The following is a 22,518-nucleotide window of genomic DNA, read 5'->3' as shown; positions in this document are numbered from 1 at the left end:
TATAAAACAGAAGGAGATGAACGTAACTGCCAAGCATTGACAGAAATATTGGGAGTCGTATCTTTCTTATACGAAGTAAGAACAGATGCATGTCAATAAAAAAGGACTTACGTTTTTAAAAACCTGCTTGAATGGTGTTTTGGTGTGTGTTCAATTTATGTTGTAATGATGTTTTTGAAGTAAAAGTTTTTTCGAATCATTTTCTGTAGAGAGAATCATGTTCACTTGGGAGTTTTTGAAAAGTTTTTGTAGCTTAGCTTACATGCTAATAACATTCCAAAAAAGCCTTCTACAAGAGTCAAAGTTTGGCAGAGAGGGAGTTTCAACAAAAAACAGTGGTAAAAAGGAGGTCGATAGACATCATTTTCTGTTGGTATACGAATTGCAGGAGGATGTAATGGAATACGTTTTGGTAGCACGAAAAAGGAAGGTGGAATGCTATGTGTTGTTTTTAAAAAAAAACATGAAGGGCTGTGTTTTGAAGAAGCAACATGCTTTTACAGCTGCGTGTGATAAACTGTGAGTTTTGTTTTTGTGTGTTCAATCGTAGCACAGACTTTGGCGTCTGAAAAATTCAAAATTATTTTTATCTATATGCGTAGTCCTGGTGAAGTACATGAGGAGTGTTGTAAACAAGGTGTATCATTTATTTCTTCTTGTTTGATTACCACAGAGATATAACTACCAACGTATAGATTATAAGGGATGTAAGTTATAGAAAAAAGTGAAGGTTTGAAAGAGTGAGACACGATGCATTCAGCTTTAAATGGGTATCATTAAAAAATTCTTATGTTGTGACAAATGCATTCAAGAAAATGAAGGTGATTATTCTGAATAGATATATTTTTGTATAATATCACTTTTATAAAAAGCTAGAGGTTGAGATTGTGCTGCAAATGTATTGTTGAAGAAAAGGATGCATATCGATGAGTGTGTGCATGGGTCAGTGATTGAACCAGTTTGTTAATAATAAGGGTGGAGATTTGACATCTCTGTGAAAACATAACATATTTGAGTGTGAATTGTTATTGTATAAAGAGCTGAAATGATATGTAATGGTGTGATGTTCACTTCTAATATTTTTTGTTCCTGTAACTCGAAATCTGGAGTTGGTGCTTTAGTTGAAAGAAGATGGTGCTTAAGCTGATCAGAGTTGGTGCTTTTTGAGAGTCGACGCTCTCTGTGAGTTGGTGCTCACCTTTGTAATTTTGGGTTGGTGCTCATTTGTTTATGAAAGCTACTTTGTGTCATGATTTTCTACACAAAGGGGATTTCCAAGAGAAAATTTGTGTTTGTGTCATGATTCTTGCTCTCTTTAAGTTTTATATGGTTTCATGTTGTCAAAAATTTTAAAATACTGATTCACCCTCCCCCCCCCTCTTAGTATTTTTTGTATGCTCTTCACAGACCGTTTGCCCTAGCAGCTCTAGATGCGTTCCAAAACAGCTGCAAGAAACCATGATTTTTGTGGAAAAAATCACCGACTCCCGAACAATAATTTTTGAGGAAAAAATTATAGAACAGAACAATATTTTTTGAGGAAAAATTTGTAAAACTGAACAAATAATTTAGAAAAAATTCTAAAACCGAACAAATGATTTTTTAGGAAAAAATTATAAAACCCAGAATAATTATTTATGGAAAAAATTATTCTTAAAATTATTAAACCCATGATAATTTTTTATGGAAAAAAAAATATAAAACCCAAAATAATTTTTGAGGAAAAAATTATAAAAACCCAAATATAATTTTTTGAGGAAAAAATAATAAAAACCCTCCACTCAGAAAATCACCAAAATGGCCATGATTAAAAAACCCTTCATCACACAAGGCACGAACACCCTCGAGACAAAAAAAAGGTATGAACGAGGGATGAACAAGGCACGAACCCACGAAACAGAAGCCGCAAGAAGAAACAAAACTAGTTGCGGCAAGAAGAATACAAACCCGTCATATAAGAAAAATTGCAGAAATCTGTCTGAAAATCGCAAAAAAAAACACTTCACACATGTAGAAAAGAGACAAAACCCGTCACGAATTCATTTGCAGACAACGGCTAGAAGAAATCACGATCCGTCATGATTAATAGCAAAGCACACAAGCATCGGCAACAAAACGTCCCACGCAAAAACAACACACGGAAAACAAACACTAGTCAAGTTGCAAAGCCGAAAAATAGAGAAAAAATGCGTTGAACGGGCACAAAAACCCTTCACGTGATTTTATCAGGCACTACACAAGAAAAACCCTTGAATCTGTCGCGAACTAGGTCACATGATGTTGCAGAAAAACGCGAATCACAAGCAAAAACGGCCACAATTCAAAAAAACCCGCAATTTTCACAACAAAAAATCCTTTGAAAAATGCACCAACGACTTTTTCATAAAAAAAATCGCAAGTAGGGTTCTACAAATTTTTTAAAATTTGCCAAAACTTAAAAAACCCCATTGACCCACTCTGATACCATGTTATAATAATTTAGAATTCAATATATACAATAGAGTCGAAACGCTCTATTTACAAGCAATTACAAGAGGGTGTTTCTAAACGAAACATTTATTAATAGAATGCAAAAAAAGAAACTTCCTAAACCAACTAAGATGACCATTATAGAAACATTACAATATTTTAATAAGTTTCTCAACACAAAGGATTCTATTTATTGTCTTTGTTTTGTTGTGTACACTCTGATAACAATGCATAAGAATTGCTACGCCTTCCTCTTGCTTGTTCAGGCAATTAACTATAGCACATTGATTCTCTTTGATGCCTTGGAGGTTGTTAAAAATCAAGCTTAAGATTTCTTGGTTGTGTCCTTGGTGCATATTCTGGAGTTTTACTGCTTGCAAGAGGCCATTTAGGGTTTTAATGATGTTAGACGAAGCAAAGTGTATATTAGTTTCAATGGATTTGGAATGATAGACCAAATGATTTTGTGTTAATAGAGAATTCGTCATTCACCTTATAGGATGGTTCGTCACAAAGCATAAAGTGACCGCCTATTTTTAGTGGTATGGGTAGATAAAGAAATATTACAAGCTCCCAAGACAAAGAAGTAAGCATTCTGGGACAGAATCTTGGGTGGGCGGAAAATAAAAGAGCAAAAACATCTATTTCTAGAAAATAAAATCTAAAAAACTTGTAACCTTGAGGAGTTGCAGAAAAAAACAACCAAACTTGTTAGTCATGAGAAAAAGCAAAGCCAAGAGCTCATACCCTTGTTTATGTGATCACCGTTGTTTGTTGTCACATTTTGTTGAGTCATCCACTTTATAGAGTGAAATCTTCTCTCCTTTACACTCTTCATCCACTATTATGGCAACTACACATTGATTTTGTTGGATATGTGTTGTATACCTTGCATGTGTTTATAGACTATTCGTGGGGCCATTTTTCAAGGTAGTTTTTCAGTCCATGGTTTTATACCTGTTGTATTGTAAGACTAATTAGCTATAGCAGTTTCCTATAGTGATGGGCCTATAAATAATCACTCTTTGATTATAATGGAGCACAAGCAAAAAAATATCTTATTGTATTGTGAAGCAAAGTATGTAGAAACACCTCCTACACATAAAAATTATGAAGTGTCATGCGAATTTCAATCTTTTAACAATTACGAAAAGAAGAGAACACATTTAAACATAAAATAAACAATATGCAATAACACAAGTGTACATGGAGAAAACCTTTTAGGGTGAAAAAACTCACACTTCAAAACAACCCAATGTAATATTCAATTAACAACAAATTTACAATGTAGTTGCAAAACAACCATCTACAAAAGTATCACCAACTAGAGATCTCGAGGAATTCTTACAGCCTAACAATATCTACAAAACTCTAAACTCAACCTCCATCTCAAGCACCTATCATATAGGAGATTTAATACATGAAACCATCAAATGGTAATTAGAAAACTATGAGCTACAACTACCCGAGAAGTGGTGCCCAAATCTCAAATCTCCAAATAAGTCCACAAGCTAAAAACTGAGTAGCTTTATCGGCACATATACAAGCTGATTTTGGGTACAAAATGTCCTAGAATCAGATCCTGGTTCGAATCTCCTATGAATTCAACAAGGGTACAAGTTTCTCCTACTTGAAACATTTGCAAATTTCACATGGAAAATCTAGCCAACTCCAACGATGACACGACAATTCCAAAGAGATTTCTGAAGGTTTTTTCTTTCAACTTTTTTGTCCCATAGAAGCCCTAAACCACATATCTACCATGAGATATATAATCAGTGCACGAGATATCACGTCTGACCTATAGGCCATAGAGCTATCAACCATAGTTGGACTACTCACGACTCGGCTCGACTCGCCAAGCCCCTGAGAAAAAAACGCAGCAAAAACTCGGCAAAAACTTGGAAAAACTCGGCAACGTAAAAACACGCTTAATTTTAATAAAAAATGCATTTTTTTTGCAAAATTTAATGAGAAGATGCATCCAATGAGTCAATAAATGATAACACAAAAGAAACAAGCTGATTCTAGATATATTTAAATGCAAAGTGTCTACAAATCGCATCCTCATGAGGAATGCTGATGGCTGGAAGCAAAATAGTAAATAGTTTTTGTAAAACCAAAAGTAAATACATCATTACAAATTACAATTACAACTTCCTCTTCCCAACTCTAGCTAAAACTATTTACTATTCCTCTTCCTCTTCCCAGTGGAGATCTTCCCATTTCTGAGGGTGAGAAAAAGGGGGGTAGAGAGATAGGTCTAGATCTTGGTGGAGATCTACAAACGCGCAATATTTGAAATTTCATCATTCATACTGATAGTTTCAAACTTTCAACTCTAAAATGTATAATACCAAGATTTCTTCAATGCTAATTATGTTGTTATATGGAGCCTAATCAGACTCGGAGGTTAAATTTTCCCTACTTCCATCAGTGCAATTTCCCCCTATAATTTTCGACGGGGGTTTGGGGGCAACGCCCCCAAGTTGGGATCAAGGGGCAACGCCCCCAAGTTGGGATCAAGGGGCAACGCCCCCAAGTTGGGATCAAGGGGCAACGCCCCGCGAGGCCAAAAATACTTTTATTATTTTATAAAAGCGTCGGGTGTTATAAAGTATAAGAAAGGAAAAAGACATTGAAATGCCACTTATACTTAAATGTTATATTTCATGTGTATATTTTGATGAAGAGAATGAAACTGACCTGAAAAAACAAAAAATGATAATTTTTTGACATGTTTGGGCCTCTTTTTTAAGTCTAGCCGAGTTTTTTAAAGAAACTCGCCGAGTTTTTGCAAAAAACTCGGCGATTACTCGGCAAGTTTTTGCTGCGAGTTAAAGTCGTAAAAACTCGTCGAGTACTCTGCGAGTGTGCCATCTATGCTATCAACTATAGTTCCATACAAGGGTCAATAAATCTATACCACGTGATATCTTGTATGGCACTTTGATGGACAAACTGTGCAAATATGGCAGACTGGATTTATTAAATATGGTTGATAACCATTTGTATTAGATTTTCATGAAATTGTTATTATTTATATAATTTATTAAATAGTATGAGTAAATATTTATTTAATATTATTAATATATTGAATATAATTATACATATATAAATATATAGTTTATATATATTATTAAATTAAAATATAATTATATAAATGAACATAAATATTTTTTGAAACATAGTATATTATATAAATTAATAAATTTATTAAATAATATATTTAAATATCATACAGATTTAAATTTATTTTTAAAAAAAAATTATATGACTAAACTAGCATACCTATATTTTATAAATAAAATTTATGTAGAGGACGCCGAGAGATATCAAATTTAAAAATTCTTTACCTTTAGCATAGATTAATTAATTTCATATGGTTTATTAGAATGTAGTATTACCTTTTAGTATAAATTAATTAATTTCATATGGTTAATATTTATTAGAATTTAGTCTTATTTTAGAATATGAAATGATTTATATGAAAAAATAGAAGTTTCTTTTAAATCTAGATTTTAAAATATAATTCTTAGTCTTATCTTAGAATATGAAATGATTTGCATGCAAAAAATAAATAAATAGAAGTTCTTTTTAAATCTAGATTTAAAAACATTATTTATTAAATTAGAAGTTTTTTAAATGTAGATTTAAAAATATATTTTTTCTTACATTGAGTAAATAATAATAATAAGTTGCTTTTTAATTTAGATTTGTTTCTTTTAAATCTAGATTTTATTTTTTTTGTATTTAATAAATAATATTAATAGAAAGATGTTTTTTAATTTAGATTTTAGTCTTTAACTTATTTTTAAATTATCTGTTGTCTAGTCATAATAAATAATAATAATAGAAAGTTTCTTTTTAATTAAGATTTTAGTATCCAACCTTTTTTAAAATTTCTAGTCATTAAAATTACACGGAAAAAAAAAATGGGTGGGTGCAGCCATTGTACTGTTACGCCTCTCGGCGTAATTAAAATAGTAAAATTAAATACAATATAATATATACTATATTTTTAAATAATAACATGTAATTATATATATGAATATATATAGTCTATATTAATAAATAATATTTATTCTCCCTCGTTAATAGGGATGGTGGTGTTAAGACCAGCAATGCAAGACAAAGAGCTAAATGGACACCACCACCGATCAAGTGGTATAAATTGAATTTTGATGGAGCTGCACGAGGGAATCCGGGCACTTCTGGGGCTGGATGTATCATTAGATATTGGAAGGGTTTCAATAAAGGTGAAATATCTGGCACATTACAAAAAGGCACCAACAACGAAGCAAGATCCCACGTGTTGATCTTAGGACTAAGACTATGGATTCAGAGGGGAATTTCAAAATTGGAAATTGAGGGTGATTCATCTTTGGTTGTCAATACCATTTGGTCAAATCATTTACAATGCTAGCGTATGATCACAATGCTCAAGGTTGCAAAAGAACTAATGAATCAATTTGAAGAAACTACAATTAATCATATTTATAGAGAGGCCAACAAGGAGGCCAATTCTCTATCTAATAGAGCAGCCGATGGAGAAGATTTTCATCTAATACATGGGATAGAGGGACATTAACAAGTTTTGAAGGTAATTAAACCACTTCTAATGACATATATTAAACTGTATCCGATGACATATGGAAGGGAAAGCACCCGGATCATGCTTAGTACAACACATCAAGAGTCTAAGAGGTTGATAAAACAAAGAATATAGAATAATTATTACTCTGAATGAATGGCACCCTAGCCCAAAGGATTTGAGGTTTTAAACACACGCCACAAATTAACATGTCGCTTCTTCACCGATTATTTGGCCGTACAATCTAGTGTGAATGGGCAAATTTGTGCACCATCATTTCTTGAAATGTGCCAATACAAATTCCCACGCATAATTTTATAATCTATAGTGAAGTAGCACTGGAAATCCTCCTAAGGTACAATCGAGGCAGACGGAGTTAGAGTCCTTGACAAAGTTGTCAAAGCTAATGAATTTGGACAAGTTAAATAAGCAAGTTCTCTATCTCCCTCTCCAATTTGGAAACTTGGCAATGTTAATACTTTCTATGCATGCAAGGTAGAGATTATGGACACACCAATCAGACTCACTTGCAAGTGCAAACAAATGCCTTCTGCGGGTGAAATTAAGGAAAAGAGGCCAAAAACGTATTTTAAACACATCATGGGCTAATTCTGCAAGCTATTTATTAGAATAATAGATTGTTTCTTTAATGGTCATCTAGTCATCTTAGTTAGTTTAGGTAGTTTCTATTCTGGCTTCAGTTCACGATTGTTTCTTTTAGAAACATCGTCTTTGTAAATCTATATAAGGAGACTTTGTCTCCATTGTTTAATACATCATCGAATATTTTAATATGGTATCAGAGTGGGTTTGAGCCTATCTCCCTCATGAGAGGTCTTGGGATTTTGGGAGGGCCTAGTTTTTAGATTAGAGGTCGCAACAGAGGGTTTCTAAGTTTACAAACCCATGTAGGGCTTTGACCCTTCTATGTTCGTGAGTTTCTTCAAAAGCGGTTTTTCTGAGTTCAAACCCATAAAGGGTTTTAGACCCGTCTTCTGATTGTTGCGGATCTGTGGGTTTTCTGCCTTCAGCTGGTCATGAATCTTGTTCTTTTTTTCAAAGGGTTGCGTTTTCTATTTGTGCAGATTATGAGGGTTTTGTGGTTGTTTTGCCCATTTTCATCGGCCTCTATTTTTCGCATTTTTTAGAAGAAAAAAAATGTGGCGGCTCTATTTCTTCCATCGTTTGTGTTTGTTTGTGACTATTGTTGAGCGCTAGGGTTTTGGCGTTTTTTGTGACTTGTTTTTTGATCCGTGCGCGACATGTTTTCTTTACCATGCAATAATGGTCGTCTTCTACAGGTTTGTTGTTCATGGGCTTGTATTTCCGTGAGATGGCATTTGGTGGTTTGTAGCTGCATGATGGAGTTTCTGGTTCAAGTGTGCCTTTGTTGTTCATGGGCTTGTATTTCCGTGCGATGGCATTTGGTGTTTTGTAGCTGCGTGATGGAGTTTCTGGTTCAAGTGTGCCCTGGTTCGAATGTGCCATCCTTTAAGAGTAACAATCATGGCTCGAGGATTTTATTGGGTCTTCAACTACGATTAGGGGGCTCTTTGATTTCTGAGTCCGTGTTTTTTAAGTATTTCTGAATTGTGGGTTTTTATACTTTTCACTATAAAAAAAAATTATCTGATGGATTTATAATTTTCTCCTTAAAAAATTATTTGTTGGTTTTATTATTTTTTTCCTTAAAAAATTATTTAGGGTTTTTTAAATTGTCCCTTAAAAAAAAATCAATTGGTGGGCTTTTAATAATTTTTTTCACAAAAAAATATTCATGGGTTTTTAATTTTAATCATTTTTTCCTTAAAAAATTCTCGGAGAGTTTTATAATTTGTCCATTAAAAATTATTGTGGGTTTTGTGCGATTTTTTGCCTTAAAAATCATTTTATAAAAGGGTTTTACAGTTTTTCCTTCAAAACAAAGTTTTGTATTTTGATCCGTGTCTCGGATTTTGTGTCATGGTTTTTGATCGATTTTTCACCTCAAAAATCGTGTCCAAATTTGATCGAGTTTTCTCCTCAAAAATTGTGTTTGGTCATCTGTAATTTGCGATGTTCATGTGGGTTCTGGGTTTGCAGGTGTTACTGTCTTAGGGTTTTTACCATTTTTTTCCGAAAAACGATGCTTTGCAAACTTCAGTTTCTGGGATTGGCGATTTTTTCCTTAAAAATTGTGGCTTCTTGCAGTTTGTTTCGGGGTGTCATGCTCATTTGCAAAAGTTTGTGACGATTTGTGTTATCCAGAAGTTCTGCAAATTTAAGAGGGTCAATGGCAGGCTCTTGTCGCAGAGTGTTCTGAGAAGAAGAAGACAGCCTTCTTTGTTTTTCTCTCAGTAGTTAGAACGATGACCATTAAGGGAGGGTATTAGAATAATGGATTGTTTCTTTAATGGTCATCTAGTCATCTTAGTTAGTTTAGGTAGTTTCTATTCAAGCTTCAATTCACAATTGTTTCTTTTAGAAACATTGTCTTTGTAAATCTATATAAGGAGACTTCGACTCCATTGTTTAATACATCATCAAATATTTTAATACTATTAAAGGCATCCTAGGGGATGCCATTCCTAAAAATGGATCATTTGCACCATGTTAATATAAATCGCCCATGTTTCTGGCCGCTTTGGTGGACACTAGTGAGCTGCTGGAAATGGTGAAGGCATTATGCCAATGACTAGTGCAAAAGCGATATTTGGGAGAAATGGGATGACGTGCTAGAAATGGTGGCAAATGGAGGCGGCATTCAATCACCACAAGACTTACATTATGAGGATATGAGGGAAGCCGATGGAAAAAATATCCAATTATTTCCACCAACATGCATTGGGCTCTACCTCAACATCACCCATTCACTGGGATGTGTGTACTCTTCCTCAAACAGATTTTGGGGTTTTCTTTGGCAGAGGGGTTGTAATGGTTACAAAACTACATCAAAGACGGCAATGGGAATTGACCAAACAACTGTAATGTGGATGGTCTAGGTTAGTGGTGATATATTATTAAAGTAATGCTAATGTTAATATTTTTACATAGTCTATTATGCTCCTTTTGAGTAACGAAGCCAATAGTTAGGCCAATTAATAGGATTTAGAAGAAAACCTTTACATGTTTTAGACAAATGTTGCTTAGGCTTCTTGCATCTAGGAGCTGAGAGGTAAGGTAGCTAGATAAACAAAATCCCTCAATTTTGTTGGATATGGGTGACAAGAAAACTATTGTAAAATCAATGTAAAAAAAAATTGAATATCAATAGAAAGGGAGCAAGCCCCGAGCCTAAAATTTACCTATCAAAAAAATATATAAATATTTATTATATTTATTCTTTTGTACGAATTTACCCCAAATGTATCCAACCCTCACCTAAAAATATGTTGCACCAACGATCACACCCACATACTCGTACCCAATTTGGCAACTTAGGCTAAAAATAGCATATTCTTTCCACCTGTCATAACCTCATTATAATCCACCCACCAAATTGGGCATTCCATTTTGGTTCCATTATCTCCAACCAAAGATGTCTTACAATGTGTCTTAACTATAGTTACAAGAATCACTAGGACTCGCCTAGACAAGTCTTGAGACAAGTGATATAAAATGAGTCTAGAAGACTCGACAGCCAAATAATTGCTAGACTTGCCAAACTCGCCAAAATCGGCAAGTGTTGATGGAAAGAATTAGCTGCAGCTGGCAGAGTTTAAAAAATAAAACAAAAAAAATAAAAATCAATTCAATAAAAAGTGTCTTATATTTGTCTCCTGCACCCTAAAAGCAACTTCATTTCATTGTCAATCCAAAAGAAAAGGATAAAAGAGAGTTTTAAGCCAAAATTGGATTGCATTGAAGAGAAACTAGCAAGGAGATTGAGCAAAAATTGGTGGTTGAATCACATTTGGACAGATATATAGCTACTTTTGGTGCATCTAAATGAGTCTACAAAGGAATGGGAAGAGCTCACTATTGATTTCTAGCAAAATTTAATAAATAAGTTTTTATCTTTGAGGTTTTTTTTTTTTTGTTTGTTTTTGTTTGTTTTTTTTGTTTTTTTTACAAATATTCCATTTCTCTTTTACATTTCTTTTTCAAATTTTTTTTAGTGGACCAAAGAACCAGGTGTGTTTAATTTTTTGTTGAACAAACTCTAGGTATTTTGTCAAAAAAAAAAAAGTTTTATAGTTGCAAACCCAATATTTTTTTATATCAATTTAATTATAAACTATAAACCATAAATGTTATTTTTTTTCTATTTATATGTTATTGTGGCATTCTTTAGATTTATAAATTGTCTTTTTCATGATTGACAATGTCTTAAACCCTAGTTAGAAGGGACCCCTCTTAAAAACACGGTATCCATGGGCAAAAGAAAGAAGAGGTAACTTTTTTCCATTGCAAAACAACTCTGCTTGGGAGAGGCATTAACAGATTAAAATACCATAATGCATAGATACCATGTCAAGATGCTAGCCCATGCCCAAGGTGCCTATTAAGGTTATGCATGAAGTGCAAGTTCAATTAGAAACCTTTGAGCAGCAAAAAGAACTAAAAGGGACAAAGAGAGGAGATGGCAGCCATTGGTGGAATTGAAGAGTCTTCTTCATTCCTCCATTTCATCCATCTTTGGGCGTTGGTAGTGCTACTGCTAGTGGCAATGGCAGTGTTACGAAATAAGTGGAGTATCAAAGACTATAGCTAGAGTGGCCTTTCAAATCATTGCGTATACAATGCCCATACATACTAAATTTATTACTAGTTCGCATAAATAATGCCAAACCAAAGAGATAGCCGTCACTTGAGGGCATGGGTTGGAACAAAGATAAACATGATGCAGCTAAAAGTACAAAAGTATGATTGGAGGCTTTTGGTTCTATTGCACCATTCCATTCCACATATACAAGTAATTCTTTTAATTGTTTTAAATATATCGCTTGACTCTTTATCTCTTGAATTTTTATATTTAGAGGTAGGTCGATTTCAAATTTAAACTCTCCATTTTACAATACTTATTTTATTTAATTTATCCATGTTACTGAAAGATCCCCTCTGATCTGATGACTGCAAGTTCTGATTTTTTCTGTTTCTTTGTATTTTCTGAATTTTTTTGAGGTTTTGTAATATTCTGATGTTTTTGTATTTATGGGGTTTTTCTGATTTTTGGGGGGATTTTGCTGATATTTGCAATAAGAAAAAAATACAAAGAAAGTACAAACTGAAATTGCAAGAACAGGTTGAAAAGTACAGCTAAAGCAATAATTTACTGAACTTTTATTGGCTTCAAAGCCCAAGAACATACCCGTACAAAGCTGGCCCAGATCTGAGATTTGCTGAGTTATCCTAGAGAACATAAAATAATCTGAATTCTGTACTGCAGCAACTCTTCAAATCTAATTTGTAACAGCAGTTCTGAGATCTCCAAATTTCTGCCTAGAAATGGCTCCCTAAACCCTACATCCAGCTAGATAATTGCTGCAATCAACCAATGGTGATGGATATATGGGCCCAAAACAACCCAGATCTGCAATCCGATCCTTCAATCTGCTCTTCAAAATGTCTGATCCACTGATTTCTGCTCAATTGTGAATTCTGAATGAATTCATCCTTCAAGAAATGTTGGGGTTTCGTCCAACCTTCCAATCTCCAAGGAGTTTTCATTCCCAGAAGTCTGATCTGCTGCTGAAACTCTTCCTCAGAGCTCAATTCCCAATTTGCTGATGTAAAAACGAATGCTAGAATGTTGAAATGATGCCTCCTCTTGTTGCTTTATTGACTCCAAACCCTAATTGATCACTTTAGGGTTCCTTGGCTTAATTTTAATAAAGTTTATTTAAATATAACTCTCTCCTAGAGAGTTCAATCGCTTTGAGAGTCTTATTCATCATAAAACACATGACCACCTTTTAAAACAACCTTATGACACCTAGGGGTGTGTGCCATGGGGGTCTCTTATTAATATTTTATTATTTTATAAAGTCGCCTTTTTATTTTTATTAAGTTGTTGTAAGCCCTCCTAGGCATCATTACCCATGGTGGCCCACTTATTTGTTACTTTATTAAAATAATATAAAGAAACTTTATTAATTTAATTAAAATATTAAAAGTCATAACTTTAATATTCCATTTATTCTCAGAAACCCATCACCTGAACTCCAAACTGAAATCTGAGTGTTGCCGCCAGTCCAAGGATGATATCTAAATATGGCAGGGTCACTGCCAGTCCCCTCCTAAAAAATAGGACCCCTTTCATAAAATTTAGGAAGCTATCTCAAACCATCCGAAATGACTTAGAATACCTCTCAGACCATCTCCCAATCTCCTCCTAAAAAATAGGAGACTGCATCTACATATTTGGAAAGGTTCGTAAAACCCCTTGCAAGACTCCACTAACCCTGGTTGGGTCCCCTAACCACTCCGCTGACCTACGAGAACCCCTGATTATAGGCCAACCTCTACTGTAGTCTGAACTGCCTAAGGAGGGGACATTACAGTTAGGTCTTCTAGCTGTCAAAACATGGTTGATGTCATTACTTACTGTGAGGCGAGGTTCAAAGTCCCTAATGATGAGGTGATAAAAGTTTCTATTTTGTCACAAAAGATGGTTGATGTGAAAGCCACAATAGACGAGCAGTGAGAGATATGGAGGAAGAAGGGTTGCACCATAATGACTGATGGTTGGACAAATAGAAAAAATATAACATTGCTAAATTTTCTTGTTTCTTCCTCGAGTGATTGTACTTCCTAAAATGCATTGATTTAGTGATTAAGATTTTTAATTTATGCTTTATCGAATCATTGATTTTGTTTCTTTCTCAAATGGCACAGTGTTCATTAAACCTATTGATGCTTCAGGAAACACTAAAAATGTTGAAATTCTTTGTGATGCTTTGGAGGGAGGGTCTTGGCTAAGGTGGCTGAAGGGAATGTGGTGCCAATAGTTAAAAATGATGCAGCAAAGTATGCTGCCGCAAGTAGATTACTCATCGATAGGGACCCATCACTATTTTGGAATCCTTGTGTTGCTCATTGCCTTGACCTCATATTGGAGGATCTTGGCAAGATTCTATGGATCAAAGCATGTGTGGAGATAGAAAATAAAATTTGTAAATTCATGTAAAATCATACATGGGTCCTCAACCTAATGAGGCAATTCACAAGGAAGGAGTTGGATCGTCCTAGAATAACCCAGTTTACAACCAATTTTATCACACTACAATTCTTGCTTCAAGCAAAGGGAGATTTCAAGCACATGTGGAGTGGACTTCCTCATCATTTGCTAAGACCAACGCAAGGGTTGATGTGGCAAATTGACTTTTTGATGAGCAAGGCTCTTCTTGGTATTGACTGCAGAGATTTTAGAGATGAATCTAATTCTACATTATATTTTTATTCAAATTTTTATTTTATTTGCTTATTTTTGTTCACACTTACTTATGTTAATGTTTCACAATAACTACAATTCACAGAGCCTTTAGTGGTTCTCCTACGATTTGTTGATGGGGAGAAGCCCATAATGGGTTACATATATGAGGGCATGGACAAGGCCAAGGAAGCCATTAGATCTATTTATGCGGGAGTTGAGGATAAGTACCGCCCCATTGGGAAATCATTGATAAGATGATGGCACCTCCAGCTTCACAAGCCCCTACACACAATTGTTTATTTCCTCAATTCGGGATTCGGATTCTGCCCTAATTTCAAGGCAAATGAGAAAGTTATGAGTGGGCTCTACACAAACATAGAGCAAATGATGCTTGATTCTGGTGTTGGAGCACAAATAGTTACTGAGATTGAGATCTTTCCACTCGCACAAGTAGATCTCTTTGCACAAGATATATGCAACTCCGTTGACATTGCAGCTAGGTAAAAATCTATTAAGGGCATAATTTAATTTTTAAAATTAAACTTTTCCTTTTTTATATTATTATTAAATATTAAAACTTAGCTAGGCAATGAAATTGATTATTTTTTCTTTTTCTCATCTCAAATGCATGGTGGGAAAACTTGGTGCTAAACTACCAAATCTTCAAAGGATTGTGGTTCGAGTATTGAGCCAACCTTATAATGCTTCTGGTTGTGAGCACAATTGGAGTATGAGCACATACACTCCAAGAAGCGCAATAGACTAACAGTGAAAAGTTTGAATGATCTAATTTATGTTCATTACAACCTTCGCCTTCACCACAAACATATTTTGGTTAGTGACTTATCACCCATCACACTAGAGGAGGTTGATCCACAATCAGATTGGATCACTAAAGTTGAGGATCCTATCTTTAATGATGGGGACCTTGATTGGGTTGACAAGGTGGATAGAGAGGCAAAGCCAGTAGCCATGGCAGAGGAGGAGGATAAAGCATGAGCAGACACCTTGGATTTTGGTGTGGTTGTCACTAAGACACGAGCAGATATCATGGCCGCATCATCATCTACGATCTATCTTAGACGCCCACATAGGAGGTCAAGCGACGCAAGCTCCTCTAAGCCATAGACTTTTCGCTTTTGTATTGATATTTTCTTGGAACTTTTGATGCCATGGATTTCATATTCAATGAATTTTGTATACATTTGACAAAATTTATATATCTAAATGTGTTATTTCCTTCAACTAAAATTTGCGTTTATACTTTATACTTATGTGATCAACGCATACTTGTGTATGTGATCAAAGTAACTTCTACTTGAAGTGGTTATTGTGTTTTTAAGTTTTATTTATTAAAGCGTGCATAAAAAAATATTTAAATCCTTAAAATTGTAATATCCCCTACTGTTGTATGTCTAAAAGTGTCGGGAATATTAACAAACAATTGTCTAATAACCTGTTGTTCTAGTTTCAGACTGAATAACTTACGTGTTATGCAGTTTTGGACAGCTAGTATAATCCTACGTGTTATGCAGTTTTCCTTGTAGGAATTGTAGTATCCTAAATTGCGCCCAGTGCATTTATGACACTTATGCATGACGCCTAGTGCATTAATGACGAACCTATGATCAAAATTGCATCATTTTCGCATCATAGGCTCAGAAGACAAAGTGCCTCGAATGCCTTGAAAGTCCCTTTGGGCCCGTTTTTGTGGGGACGACAGCGCGACGCGGGGACGTCCACGTGCCATGCTAATGTCCCAAAAAACTAGCGGAATCTCAAATCTGACAAAGAGTTGGACGCTAGCTGACACATGTCCTTTGGCTCGCGTTTCGCCGTAATGGCTCTCCGCGCCTATTCCGAGTTTAAGAACCCTCCTAGCTCATTTTGAAGGGTTCCCACTTGGGTTCTTGACTGTTGGACTTTGGTTGCACTCTCACACTCTCATTGCTCTCTTTCTCTGTATGCTCTTGGATGCACTCTACCAACATCAAGCTACATTATCCTTGGTGGCTCTTACCAACAAGCATCATGCGGGCTTCGTCACGCTCGTAATTCCAACAAGAGGGGTTTGGCTTCACACCTTGCGTTCTCTCTTTTATCTATTTTATCTACATGCAATGAGTCCTTTGCATTATTGATTGTATCTATTATCTAGGTGCATTCGTTATTACTGATATTTCCAATATTTAATGCATGCAATAGGGGTTTGCTTTCATTAAGCGAAGCATAGTTTCTATTAGCATCTATTTCCAATTTATCAAGTTTCCAAGTTCCTTTATCTATTTCCAATTTATCTATCTGGCTGTCTGTGGTAGTGGAAACACCTAAGCGGGGGTCTGCCCCAACAATTTTCCCCGTTCTAGTATGTGCAGGTGACGAATAGATTCCGTGTGCAGGACGCTCCGCACAGAATCGGATTTTGGAACTTCTCTGTCCGCAGGTCATACAGACGACAATCCAGCACGCTGATGTCCGTGCCCTGCACTGGTGTCCAAAACCCGAGAGCTTCCTGGTTGGCAGGTATAATCTACTTTTGATGCTTTATCATTCCGTAAATCCAGTTTCTGAATTTTATCGTTTCCGTACTGTAATTCTAGCATTTATTTCTATAGCATAGTTAGTTTAGTTATTTGTTATCCCCTGGCTCATCTTAGCGTCAATTCGAAGAGGTAGCGACGGACTGATTTGCCTTCTAACATTCATCATCTTGGAGGGGGCAAATCTCCTCCCCTACAAGAATATAGGAATGCAATGCAATGAATCTAGAGATGATTTATCAACTAATAAAGCATACAAACATCATAATCATCTAGTTGGCATTTTGTCGAACACTTGGCATGCAACCTCAGATATGAAACAACTTTATGACAGCAAATGCAAATCTCGCAGCTGACTTGTTTATTTAATGCAGCCCTGATTACAAAATACTAAAGAAATGGCCAAGACTTTTGGCTTATACAAATTATTATCAGAATTTTCTGAGTACTAATGGCAGCCACTAATCCAAACATACATGACTGAAACTCAATGAAACAATGCCAAAACAGAACCTAGATGAAACGCCTTGGAGTATAGATGAAGAAGCAAGCAATATCGATCACCTTGAGCTCTTATTTTTGCCAAATCAACCCTTCTCCAAAAATTGCCCCTGTTTCTGATGTAAGTGACAATCATAAATAAATATCAGGTCCTTCACTCCTTTTCAAGCTTCTAACATCATCGATGTACCCCTTCCAAGAGGGTGCTCCAATTTAGGAATGAATCGATGCCCCCAAGATGAAGTTATGAGCAAAATCGTGTGGTATGGAAGGACTGGTTGAACTTGCTTCAGACCTGATATATAACATGAAACCACCTTAATTTCACCTCCAATATGCTCCTAAGGAAATCGCCTTGCCTTCCTTAATATATCAATGCAAGCATAGATGTCAAATATACCAATGAGCTGAAGTATTCCCCAAATCGTCTACCATTAATGCTGCTATCAAATCACAATAAACTCAAGTATGAAGGACTGAGGTATCCTGCACTCACAATTGCAACCCTTCGGCAGATCTTTCACCATCTCAGTTATGCAAATCAAAGGGAGGTATCGTTCCCAATGACCAATAATCTGCAGAAACCCTTGGCTCCACAAGTTCTTAACACAAGAAGAGATGTCAAATACACAATGATTACAGCATGAGGCTCATCCCCCTTTTATCCTTTTCCCATACATGACTCGGCCTCCTTCTAGAAGATTCCATTTTACTAAAATAATATTTAATTGCTACCTTAAAATAATCTTTTAATTGCACTTTAATAAATATTAAAATATTTAAAATATAAAGTGCACACGTGACATCATACGTGAGAACACATTATCTCACCATAAAACCATGTAAAATAATATGTGAAGCCACAAGTAACTGCCAAGGCGACCCTCTCATCAACTCCTTGGCCTACGAGGGTCAAATAATAAGCCAAACTCCGCGGATGTTTGAATACTAGGGAGAAGGGGACATTACAAAAATCTTTGAATTTCTTGGGTTTTTCAAATTGTTGAGTGTAGGTGATGAGTATGAGTCCGGGTCAAAAATCAGCTTGCCAAGTCCAAGGTGAGTCTGAGTATTGTAACATTGTCATAATGCACATGATGAGTTGGTCAACAAATGTAACTCCCCCTTACAGCTCTTTATGTGTCCTATAATTTTTGTTAGGAACAAATGCTATTCTTGTGCTCATACATTCAAGTTAATTTTATGCAATAATTAAGTGTTTGAGATGGTGAATTAATTGCAAGAAATGGAAATATGCAACAATGGAATCAAAGATGTCAACAATAAAGAGATATACAAAAGAAGTTAACTTGGAGAAACCTGATGTGAAAAAAACTCCAAAAGGGTGAAAGCATTGCTTCCTCATCTCTACTATGCTCTTTGGAGCTTACAACTTTCTTAAGGCCTTCAAGGACACCTACATCCTAGCACTTGCAAAAGCTCTCTCTACAATCTATAGTTGATTACTTGCTTTCTCGAAAAAAACTAAACTACCTTTCTCCATCTTAGCTACATGTCTTCACAATTCAGTCTTAAAAATGCTTCTGAAAATGTACATGAAATGCTCTTGCATACAATACCTTCATTGAGACAGTCAATTGCTCCCTCTAAGCTTCATGAGGTCTTTGGAAAACTTACAACGTGTTTGAGGCTCAAGCACAAGCCCAAAGGTCTGAAATATGAAGACAAAATGTCTCTAGATTGCTTCCTCTTACCGCACAGTGCAGCAGGATGAAAATGATTTTTGTAACAAAACTGACACTTTACACAAGTGTCAAAAACAAAACCACTCATTGTATGCAGTTTTGAAAACAAAACAGCCCCTTTAGCTAAAAGGTCGCTTAATGTATTTACAAAACTGTCACCATTGCAAAACCACCACTTTAAAACAATTACCAAGCAACCAGTAACAAAAATAAAACTGTCACCTAGCTGTTCCACAATTCTTGCAACTTACAAAGGCCACGGCTTTTGCATACAAACTCGAAATCAACTGCCATTTTTTTAAAAGTTGAGACCTTTTCAAAGAGAAATCCAAATATGTCACAAAATTCCACTTTATATATCTCCCTTATGATGCTTTTTCCCATGAAACAAACTTGCATCCATAAGATCATATTATATAAACACTCCCAATAGTCAATTAACTCAATCAACTAACTTTGATAATTTTCTATTGACTGCTTCCAGGTCACAATGGCTCCACATTCCTTCTGCATAATGCAATATTTTATACCAAGAACTATGTGCGGGATCATTCAACCACAGCTATCAGTCACAATCAATTTTGCAATATCTGATACCAAGAACTATGTGTGGTATCATTCAATCACAGGGATCATTCAACCACGGCTTTTGCATACAAACTCAAAATCAACTGCCATTTTTTAAAAAGTTGAGAACTTTTCAAAGAGAAATCCAAATATGTGATAAAATTCCACTTTATATATCTCCCTTATGATGCTTTTGCCCATGAAACAAACTTGCACCCATAAGATCATATTATATAAACACTCCCAATAGTCAATTAACTCAATCAACTAACTTTGATAATTTTCCATTGACTGATTCCAGGTCACAGTGGCTTTACATTCCTTCTGCATAACGCAATATCAGATACCAAGAACTATGTGCGGTATCATTCAACCACAGATAACAGTCTGCTATATGGACTAGATGACTGTATAGAGATCCTAGCGAAAATCCAAAGAATTATTGTTCAGCACCTTAGTACAGAACTGCTTGACGAAGTAAGAAAGCTATTGTCCCTTGAAAAACTATTGTTGTAAGAATATATAACACGGGCAAAAAAGAATGAATTTGCTGCTCTCTCACTCTCTTGCTACTAGTGGTGGGAATAGATAACGAGGGCAAAGAAGAATGAATTCGCTGCTCCCTCACTCTCTTGATGCTATATTTATGTATTCTCTGATCCAGTTCTTAAAATTAGTTGTCTTTCCACAGTGATTGTATTTGCTCCAGATATGTTTTTGTGTATAGCTCAGTGTTTCCTCCATAAGGCGTTGGTCCCAGTATCATAAATGCGTGTCCACAAGAACAAGCATGAGATTGATTAATTACTTTAAATGCTTCACAAACAAATGTACATGTTTCACCAAAGCTCGTATATCTAGGCGTGGACTCTTATTTACCATTAACCTTCATTCTTTGCCATGAATTATGGATACAATTCATTATGATATTTCTTATATTTTTTTTTTGGTTAATTAGCAGTAGTATTTAAGCTGAGCAAAACTCTGAAGCTTTGAATTATAACCTAAATGATGCAACTCTTCTTCATTAAAGCGGGACAAATAGAGTCCCCACAATAAATGCCCTTCTAATGATAAAAAGAATAAAAAAATATGTCAACTCGAATCAAACCCAATGCATCGCCAATTTAATTTTTGTTTACAGAAAACAAAACCCAATGGAATAGCTTCAAATTTTGAGGTGATTTGATCTTTTTCAAATCAATTCAGGAGACAAGGTATGGTGATAAGGCAGAGCATTTTGTTATAATTTAGCTAGAAAACATTTCTTGTGAGATCCCCTTGTAAAAAATCTTGTATACCACAAATTGGCGTCATATTTAGCGGTGACCTAAAGAGCAACAAATTTATTTTCCATTGACCAGTAAGGACTCCAAACATGACCTTTATTTCTGGTGGCGCCCTTCCATGACCTGGATTAAGCCGCGCCGGGCATGTTCTCCATGGACAACATGGCTTCTAAGCAGAAAGGTGTTCTACGTCTGACGAAAGAATGTTAAACTTCACCTAATAGAAAACAAAAATTTTAAAATTAAATACCCAACTTCAAAATTAAGCATGTCATCAATTCAAATTCCAAAGAACCGATGCCCAAATGAACCATAGCCAATATGACAGTGATAATCAACTAAAATTGCGAAAAAAAATAACAGAAAACGGGGGCACCAAATTGGGGTAAATAAAACACATGCCTGGAGTTTGGAGATTTACTATGGAGAGAATGATGATAACGCCATCCCATTAAGGAACCAGTGGGAGCAGCTATAAGAAGAAGAGCAAATACTATACACAAGACCAGCAGTATCTTTAGCTTGAATGATCCAATGTTTATTAACGCCACCCTGACCCGTTTGATGACGGAATGTCTGCTGCCCCCTCTCATCACACCTTTCTCCCTTGAAGGCGAGTAAACACTATCACTGGTATTCAGTCCCATTGTACGTTAGAAATTAATAGCGAAGTTAACACCATGTCCACTGCTAATTCCTTACCTTGCCATTAATTTACAGACAATGGATGACACCATAGACTGATGATACCAGTCAGCCAACAGACAAGAAGAATAGCGTACTGATAAAAGATCCTCTAAATTCTGAGACGGTATTTGATAAGCTTTGTTGCAGAGCAATTCGAGCTATGTTCCGAATCAGCTTATTTCCTGTTGTCTTTTACTATGTTTTTTCGAGGCTTAAAAAGTATTTTCTATTCTTGTTTCAAAAAAGTGCACAATATTATGAATATTATTTTATTTTTTAATATAAACTTGATTTTTATAATTGAGTGGAAAAAATTGATGTTTTTTAGTATTACTTTTTATTTTTTATTTATAATATTACATATAAAATGATTTTCTTATATAAAATATAAAAAAAAAAAAATTATTTTTCAAAATATAATTCATAAAATCAATTAGTTGGCTTTTTAAGCTTTGATAGTGTTTAAAATAGAAAATGTTTAATTTTTTTTATTTCTATTATTTGCAAGGCATTATTTTTATTTATTTATTTTTAGTAATTTGTTATGCACCTAATCTTGAGAAAAAGAGCAAGATTGTGCAAAATAAAGATTACATTTTTTTTTTCATTTTAAATTTGATAATTAGTATATCTCATTGGCTAAAATTGATTTAGCATTATAAGAGCCCATTTATTTGACAATTTTATATTGAACATTTAAATAAAATAAAGTTGATTGAATATTTTTATTTTTGTTTTTATTTATTTTTTAAATACAAATTATTTAGAGGTGGAAAAAACTAAAATGTCAAGAAAAAAAATTGAGTAATGG

General features: G+C 34.9%; 1 protein-coding gene across 2 annotated transcripts in view; it reads right to left on the bottom strand.

Annotated features, from left to right (window-relative positions):
- Nucleotides 1–21,936, bottom strand: part of LOC131070673 (glycosylinositol phosphorylceramide mannosyl transferase 1) — a 120,075-nt gene extending 98,139 nt beyond the window's left edge. Inside the window, exon 1 of one of the 2 annotated variants that reach the window (XM_059213961.1) lies at nt 21,429–21,936. In XM_059213961.1, coding sequence (XP_059069944.1) covers nt 21,429–21,667 — 239 coding nt within the window. In that variant the 5' untranslated portion in view covers nt 21,668–21,936. The remainder of the gene's footprint in view (nt 1–21,428) is intronic. The other variant, XM_058006264.2, reaches the window with a different exon arrangement.
- Between the last annotated feature and the right edge of the window lie 582 nt (nt 21,937–22,518).

The sequence above is a fragment of the Cryptomeria japonica genome, chromosome 11 (assembly GCF_030272615.1).
Source record: "Cryptomeria japonica chromosome 11, Sugi_1.0, whole genome shotgun sequence".
NCBI lineage: Eukaryota > Viridiplantae > Streptophyta > Pinopsida > Cupressales > Cupressaceae > Cryptomeria > Cryptomeria japonica.
The sequence above is the reverse complement of the archived record's forward strand: the minus strand, read 5'-3'. Positions and strand labels throughout refer to the sequence as shown.